This window comes from Scaptodrosophila lebanonensis, unplaced genomic scaffold, assembly GCF_003285725.1.
Source record: "Scaptodrosophila lebanonensis strain 11010-0011.00,11010-0021.00 unplaced genomic scaffold, SlebRS2 tig00001410-arrow-pilon, whole genome shotgun sequence".
In the NCBI taxonomy this organism is placed as follows: Eukaryota; Metazoa; Arthropoda; class Insecta; order Diptera; family Drosophilidae; genus Scaptodrosophila; species Scaptodrosophila lebanonensis.
In genome coordinates this window covers 3303864-3312823 of record NW_022060738.1, presented here as the reverse complement: position 1 = coordinate 3312823, position 8960 = coordinate 3303864, and the positions used below count along the sequence as shown (strand labels likewise).

General features: G+C 43.7%; 1 protein-coding gene across 2 annotated transcripts in view; it reads right to left on the bottom strand.

Annotated features, from left to right (window-relative positions):
* LOC115630567 (serine-rich adhesin for platelets) overlaps positions 1 to 8960 on the bottom strand; it is a 29400-nt gene continuing 20440 nt past the window's right edge. Inside the window, exons 1-3 of one of the 2 annotated variants that reach the window (XM_030527182.1) lie at positions 5044 to 5692; positions 3181 to 3522; positions 1 to 2780 (exon numbers count right to left, since the gene is read on the bottom strand). In XM_030527182.1, the coding sequence (XP_030383042.1) occupies positions 928 to 2780; positions 3181 to 3522; positions 5044 to 5215 (2367 nt within the window). In that variant the 5' untranslated portion in view covers positions 5216 to 5692 and the 3' untranslated portion in view covers positions 1 to 927. Of the gene's footprint in view, positions 2781 to 3180; positions 3523 to 5043; positions 5693 to 8960 lie in introns of those variants that run through there. The other variant, XM_030527183.1, reaches the window with a different exon arrangement.

The window sequence follows — 8960 nt, the reverse complement described above, 5'->3', positions numbered from 1 at the left end:
TTAAATTGTAAGTATTTAAAATATTTATTGCATATAGTTTCTTAACTTCTGATCCTTCAGAATAATGTCTAACACTCGCTTTGTGTTTTAGTTTCATCTTGAATGTGCTCTACGCTTCTCTTATAACAAATGTTGTGTAGTGTTTTGGGTTAAATAGTAGTAAGTAGAATAAGCTTAGCTTGTAATTAACCTAGAATATATATATATATATATATATCATATGATCAAATATATACAAAAGATCTGTGTATGTACTCGTATGTATAATAGGAATATATATGCATGTATTTAGATATACTTGTATGTAGTCGAAATATGTACAGAATAGCAAATACTTGGTAGCTTTCATATAAATAGTAATCAGAACTTAATTATCTAATTTCAACGTCTGATGTGCATAAGGAAACTTAGAGAACAACAAGCAATATTCATACACTTGTACAAGTAGATAAGATACGATTATTAAACGAATTAAAAACAATACTCAAAGATCGAGCCAACTCGCTAAATCAATTAGTTAAGGACCTTTGCTTCAAGTGCGACGAGATCTGCATCAGTATTCAATAGCATATACGACGAGTATGGTATACGAAAATAAAACTCAACACTCACTATAGTATACTTGTACATATAAGTATAAGTAGTATGTATATATATGTACCTAGATCGATATACTATGTATTTTGGACTGAAGTTATCATATTGTATAGTTATAGTTACAGCTTGGAGGTATACACTCGCAATCAAGAGGGTTTTTGTGAAAACTGGCGCTCCTCAACCATCCATCCCTTCATCCATCCATTCATTCAACCAACCAACCAACCAACCAACCAATCAAATATTCCAAAAGTCTCTGCCTTTACAATTTGTCTGTCTCTTCGCTCTCTCTCCTCTGGGCTGGTGACCCGAAAATGTCCACGGACGGATCTACTCGGTGCTCAAGATCATTAGGCTCTTGATGCTCGCCACCTCCGATTCGAGACGTTCCAGCTGCGTCTTCAGCATTTGATCGCGTTCGGCATTTGAGACGGGCACGACAGCGGCTCCGCCCACATCCTTGGGCGCCAGCAGCTTGCGCTGGAACTGCGCCGTCCACTCGGCACTGGCAATGGAGATGCCCGAGTCGCGTTCGTCGCTCGAATTGTCCCCCCCATCGTTCCAAGCGGGTGGCGAGGCTCGATTGCAGCTCGGCTCCTGCTTGATGTGCTGCAGCGAGAGGAGGGCCGTGGCGGCCGCATCCTTGTCTCCCAAATGGGATTTGTGCCGGAGCTTCAGAGGCAAGCAGTTGTTGGCATCGCTACCGTTTCCATTACCGCAGCCGGTGCTGCTGTGCGGCGGGCTATTGTGGACCAGTGGGCGCGGCAGCGGCGCATGATGAGATACGGGATCGACATCTGCCTCCTGGTCGTCGTCGCCAGAAACTGCGCCCGACGAGGAGGCCGAGGATAGCGCTGAAGAGGCGGAAGAGTGATGTGCAGATGTGGAGGAGGAGGTGGTGGAGGACAGCATGTGCTCGTAGCTGGGGGAGCAGGCGCGGCGTGACAAATTCAAGACGCTGGCCGCTGCGGAGCTCACGGACGAGGAGGAGACGGCGTCCACAGCACTGGAGCTGACGGTGGCTTCCACGCCGTGCAGATAGCTGACAGCCTCCTTGTTGATGCCCACATAGCCGTTGGGTGGTGGTGGTGCATAGATTGTGGCACCTGAGGGCGGTGGTGGTGGTGGTGCATTGTAGAGAGCACCCGCCACCACAGCCTTGCGCAGACTGTCCAGATCTTCGGGCCGCACATTGCCATTAAGCGCCTGCTGCAGCACCTGAAGATTTGCGATGGCATTGGTGGCGGTGGAGGAGGCGCCGGCGTTGGCGCCATTGCTGATGGGCGGGCGTGTGAGCTGATCGAGTGGGGCGGGCGTGTTGCCCGCCACCACGGTGGTGCTGGCGGCAGCGGCAATTACAGCAGCGGCTGTGACGCTGGGTGGTGCTGCCGACTCCACAATGCCATTCGACTGCTGGTAGGGATGCGAGTGATTGTGGGAGTGCGATAGCGGATGTGGATGCGACACAGAGATGGCCTGCAGATGTGTGGGCGGTGGTGGTGGCGGTGGTGCGTGGTGCATGCTCTTAACAGTGGCCTGATTCACATTCGGCCCATAGATGATGGGCGACAGTGGTGCGTTGCCATTGTAGCCACCGTGTGATGCGTTGCCCGGCGACGAGTTGCCCGACTGCGAGGATGTGGAGGAGCTGCTCGAGTTGCTCATCTTGGCGCGCTTCGTATTGCTCAGCACCTGCTCGCTGGTGGGCAGCGAGGCCAATATCTTCTCCACACTCACCAAATTCTCGCCCGAAATGTTGAACTTGTCGCGAATCGCGTCCAGTTGCGCCTTAAGCACATGGTTCTCCTTGGTCAGCTCGATGACTCGCTGCTCCAAGACCATGTCGTTGTAGCGTCGCTTCTCGCGACTTCGCTTGGCGGCCTCGTTGTTGCGTCGCCGCCGATCCCAATAGCTCTCGTCCTTTTTGCTGTCCGGCGTGAATTCGCGCTGCTTGCGCTGCGAGAAGAGCTCCTTCTGGGCAGCAGTCAGAGCCGACTGGGCGCCGCCAGCTCCGCCTCCGTTCTGTGAGGGTGGCTTGCCCATCACCGCGTCCCCATACGCTCCGCCAGCATTGGCGAAGCTGCTGGGCACGAATTTGGACAGACCGCCGTCGGACATGCCGCTGTGACCGCTGTCGTTCGACTGTGGACTGATGGAGCCGCCGTACATGGACATCGTGTGCACTGCAGAGAGCAGAGGAGAGAAAAAGCGGGCAAAAGTTAGTAACAAACTCTTGTCTAGGCTTTGTCTTATAACCCCTTAAACCTTGCCGATATCAAGCTATACTACTTATATGGTATTTCATTTATCATAGATAAGTGCCTGCCCTGTGTATGAACGATATCTGCCTGACTATCTAAAATTAACCCTAGCTTATCTGATCAAATCCGGTTTAGTTTTGTGTTAAATTATTTGCAAGCAATACAAGAAACGATCGGAGTTTAAACCAATTAGTAAAATAACTTTCTTGCTTGATTCTAAAATTCTGAAAACATTTTGCACTTTTAATTTCTTTTTTTGAACAATTCGCTATATCGGAGTACTATTTTAATTTCTAATTGTGTTTCTCTGCGTGTGACTTACAATTTGTGGACTCGTTGGAGCTGCCGTTCATGGACAGCGTTGGCGAGATGGTGGTTAGACGGATGTTGTTCATGATGCCGCCGCTGCTGCCGTTGTTGCAATTGTTGGCCAATTGGCTGCCTGCGCCCAATTTGTTTGCTTTGTTGTGGCTGTTGGTGGGCGTGCCGCTGAGCACTTCGGGCATTGCCGTTGGCGCCAGAAGTTTGCCGCGAGGTGCTGTAACCCTTAAAAACTCCTCTCTGAGGCTGAGATGAGCCCCTTGGCTGCTGCTGTTGTTAGTGTTGTAGCTTTGATGCAGCAATGAGCTGTTGTTGCTATTGCTGTTGTGTTCTGATCGCAAAACTGCAAGGCAAAAAGAGAAGAAAAAATTAATTAGTAATCATTTTTATTTATTTATTTATTTTTTTTTTTTTGCTGTATGTGATCGCTTAGCTAGCTTTAAATAATCGGCAATTATTTATACACTTATTTGCTAATTCCGCAGATACGACCTATTTTTATTTGTAATCAGACTATTATTTAGAGATAAAGCTACCGAAGTAAACAAATTGCTGTCAAACGGGTCGATGACGTGTCTGATAATTTGGCTTGGAAATTTGTAAACATTTTCAATAAATTATGTTCTCTTCAGAAACAAAATAGTTTGTTTTTTCACTCATTTATCCAATGTTTTGTTAGTTATAATTAAGACAACTACTTAAATGGAAGAATAAATAGTAATAATTATATGTAAACCAATCTTTGATTCAGAAACACTCTATTCACTGCTGTAAGATTATTTATAACAATCGGCAGCTTAGCCAACCACATGCACACTCAGTCAGCTACGTATAAATCAAAAATGCCGGCTTACGCACACACGCACACCCACACGCACATAAATACAGTCGTAGGGCTCCGAAACTTTCTTTGTCTGTTTTCTTGGTGGCAGCCACAACGCAAAGGCGCAGCGAACGCAAAATTGAATGAAATGAAAAATGCCTAAATTATGGGAATTGCAACCGTTTTTAGCGCTGACTTTTTTTTTTAAATATGTATGCATGTGTATATGTTTTATAAAAAATGTTGATTACCGCAAATGATGCAAGAATCAACGAATTAGACAGCAGCCTAACAAAGGAAGCGCACACAAACAAACGAATAAACGAACGAACAAACAAACAAATAAAAACACACACAGACCCAGACTCAGTTAAGGTTGTACGAGTATCGTGCCCATCTAAGCTGCTGCTGCGCTCGCCTCGTCTGGTAAACAAGAAATCACATTGCGAAATACTCGTATGTGTGCTAGCATGTGGGTGAGTGTGTGTGAGATAGTCTGTGCGTGTGTGTGTGTGTTTGTTTGTGTGCTTGTCTCAACCCTCACCGTGACCATCGAATTCGCATTTTGCAGTTCAATGTTCTCGCCACACACAAGCTGTCACGTCAGCGGGCCGCAGACGTAGCTGCCAGACGCTGTCGGCGTCGCGGCCGCCGTCAGCGGCGACTGCAACCCCTACAACGCCGCTGACACCCCCAACGGACGCCAGCAGTGACGCTTGGGGATATTTGTCTGCTCTGCTAAGAGTTTGTTCTTATTGTTGTTGTTGCTGTTCGACAAAATTTGCGAAAACAAAGTGACTAAGCGAGGCACGAGGTGCCCGCTCACAAACACACACACACGCACGCATTCATACGCTGTTGCTCTCACTGGCCACCCATACGAGTGCAACGGTTCGTATGCGTAATATTTGTGTCTCGATTAGTATTTAATGTCATTGTTGTTGTTGTTGTTGTTTTCCTCTTTGTGTTTCTTTCTTATTTGAAATTGTGCACAATAATAAACAAATTCTACGAACTGTTAATAGTACTTATTACACATACATTGTGACTTGTTGTTGTTGTTGTTGGTGTTGCCGATGTTGCTGCTGCTGTTGCGCGTATCCTGGTAATAAATTTGGTTGCTGCTGTTGTTCTTGAGTATCAACAAATTCTTGCCTGTTGCAGCCGCTTTAAAAAAATTCACTTTCTGCTCCAAAGTGCACACAATCGACATATTTAATTCTTAACACTGATATTCAAACAGTTTTGCACAGTTTTGTTGCACATTGCGTATTTAATAATTTAACGATGCATTCCAAGAATTCCGCATGAATTTTAATTTCTTGGTTCGTTTTTTTTTAGCGACTTTGCGACTTGACACACTTCCAAAATGTTATTGTTTTATTTGCGATATTTTGATATTTTGACCAACTTAGAACTTTCTAATGCACTTTGTATAAGTGGCTACTTTCTTTCTAGCCACTTTGCTAGTCAGCGACTGGCTTTCTTTCGAAATTGTTGCGTGTGTTGTTTTGTGGCTGGGCCAAACGCTTTTAACGATTCTCGCTGGCGTTTCCAATGTTTTTGTTAGATTTATCAGCGCATGGGTCGCGTTCTATGTGCTGAACGAATAATGTACGATATACTTGTACATTAGTATCACTCTATTTTATGCTCTTACGTTGGCAAAGAGAGCGCGCACAACCGTTTCGCCCGACAGCTGAATCGCAATTGAATTTGTAAAAGCATTTCACCGTCCTGGTATTGCGGGTCTCGTCTGGACGGTCACGTTGCCAACGCACGCTGTCCCAACACGCGACTCTGTCGCGCATATGTTGAGCATCGAACATGTTCGAGGCAGATTGGGGCCGCTGCTGTTTGTTGGCTAAAAGTGAAATTTTGAGCCCAAGAACAACAACAGCAACATGTTGCGCTTGTTCGCTGACTGCCTTTAGCTATAAGACGGAGGGGCTGGGACTGGGACTGGGAATGTTGATGTCGATAAAGTCGAATTGGGGTTGGGGTTTGGGTTCGGGTTCGGTTCGGAGCTGGCCTGTTGCGCGTTGCAAAAGATCACATTGCTGTTGTGTGTTAGTGTTGAGTAATCACCGTCAATCTAAAATCGTTTTGAGCTGCACATTTGAAACTAGAACGTGATTGGTGCGCTTCTAGGCGCACGGGGTGGGGACGCAAGGCGCTCCAACCTTCTATATGTGTAGGCATGTATATATGTATATACACTGTGTGTCACACCAGCAGAGGCAGAGACAGAGGCAGAGGTGTTGCGAAGTATTGCGCTGCAATGTGCTGGCCGCGTGAGCCAGTATATCTGTATATGTAACTGTATATGTATGTGAGCATCTTTGTGTGTGTGTGTGTGAACGTGCGCGCGTTGTCTTATGGTGACGCAAGCCTTACACAAATTATTCAGAGAACAACAAACACATCTTATAATGTAGCTGAGAGTTGTTGGTGTTTATTGCCTGCTAAATACATACATACATAAGTATCTATATACATATATATGTTTGTATGTCTATTCAGTCATTTGACGATTAGTACATACATACATACATATGCGCTATAAAGAGTTAGCTGCTAAGTGTGTCAAGTGCCAAGCTAGCTGGACAAATGGAGTCGTAGATATTGGATTGGATACGAGTCGGAATATACATACTCGTATTTGTTAGATCACAATACGCTAATTTTATATCCTGTGCTATGGCCTAGTATGTATGTGGATACAAGTTAATTTTAGTAAACTGAAACTTTTTGTTACGAAGTTGTACGAAGCTATTATTAACAACGACAGCAAAAATTAACTTTATATCAAATATCACATTAAGTAAAATAAAAATTCGTTATAATATGTTTAACAGTTGTATAGAAATAATTGAAGTGAATGATCAGACTCGACATATTAAAAGGATAAAATAGGTATATCCTAAAATATACCATATTCTAAACTTATACACTTTGTCGAAATATATTCTACAATCCAAATACTGTCTAGCGGAATGATTCTCAGTTCGCAGAAATTCGAATGTGTAGCAAAATTATTTTGTTTAAGTTTTAATCCAACAAATAAAAAAGATCCGTGGGAGGTCCTTGCGATTCTTAATCGTTATTTTTCAGTGAAGGGTACACAAATCTGATAAATTCGAAATGCAGCTTTCAAGATTTTTCCCCAAACAACACATCATAATCGTACCAGACATACGACAAGTCAAATTTCCCTGCATTCAACACTCTAGCATTCTCAACAACAACAATTTACAATTCAATTTGTTTATTAATAATATGGTGTCATTTCTTTATTCCAAACTGTCTGCCTTCAGTTTAGGCTTATATATCTTTCGTAACATATCCGGCAACACACACATGCTTACATACTCGTAGTATGTTTGTATGTACATAGATGTGTAAGTGCAGCTAACCAGTTGCCTGCGTTCTTATACAACAGAATATTCGGTCTGTTGTTATTTGTGATAATTGCTGGCTCTATTCTTATCAAACAGGGACGGATAGTCGGCGGCTTACACTCGTAAGTAGTCATCAAATGCCTTGACAGGCACAACAACAACATTTTAAACTTTGTTGCAGCTGAAAACAAAGGCCCAGTCCGGAAAAATGCGGGGCGGCAATTTACAAGTCGCATTCAGTCGCACTTCAGAAAGCAAACAAGTAAACAGCAGCAAGAGAAAAAGTAAGGTCGGGAGACATTATGTAAGTTTCGCGAATGGACTGGCCGCCATATCTGGACTGTTTTACTGATTAACTGACGTGTCGACTGGCGGATCCGACGCCTGACGCCCGGCGCGAGAGGCAAATGAAACGCAAGGCCTCGAACAAAGAAGTCGATTGAATTAGTATTAAAAAATTCTTAAATGTGATTACAAAATGCTTTTGAATACGAAAATACAGCCTTCGAAAAATGTTTGTAGAGCTCTTCTAGAATAAGTACTGAACAGATGTATATCAGTACATGTGGAGGAGGGTTTTCTCGATCGAAATAAATGTATTAGGAACGCTGGGAAGTACAAAAGGGATACGATTTTTAGCAAATATTTTCCGATAACACTGACATCCTTTTTTATTAACCTATTTATAAAAAGGATTTAAAATGAAATAATGTGTTTTCAGGAAGTTCTAAAAAATATTTAATTCTGTAAAGAAAGAAATTATAAAGCTAAATTCTTCAAATAGAAATGTAGCTTTTTATTAACATTTATTACAGATGTGTTTGGATAAAAAAAGGTTTTTAATTGTCTTGAGCTTCGGGATCCATAGATCCAAACTGGCTTTATATAAATCTATTTAAAAAAGTTTCTTTGCACTGAACATTGCATTAGTTAAAATATTTATCTTTGAAGAACAAGAAATCCACGTGAGATGCGGAAACTCACGTGTCCTGGCGAACAATCGATTTCCGGCTTGACTTTATCAGAATTAAGTAACAATCGAGGCTATCAATGAGATCCAATCTAGTTTTGGGGGCGAGAGAGAAGAGCACAATGTTCTACTAACATTTTGCAATGATCGTTCCGTCCAATTGTGATTTTCTCTCTCTCGTTCTCTTTCTCTCTTGCACACAAGCTCTGCTTCGATATACAAGTATGCTATTACAAATCTTATGTCCACACAAATACAAACACACACACGCACACACACGCACACACACGCACACACAAGCACATGCTGCCTGCTGATAGCATGGCTACGGTAATCATCTACGGACTCAGTGATTGGTTACAGAGCGAGTGAAGGCGTTCGAGGAGGTGCGGACGGGGACGACAGCGTCGGCCGTTACAGAGACGCTGACGTTGTCTACAAACCCAGAAAGAGAGAGGAAAAAAGTCACCGAGCTGTTACGAAACGGCAAATGTCGACGACGCAGCGACAGCGGTGGCGGCAGCAGAAACAACAACGTAATAGAAACTATTGCAACCCTTCACGTCCCATCCAAGCCCAGAGCACCC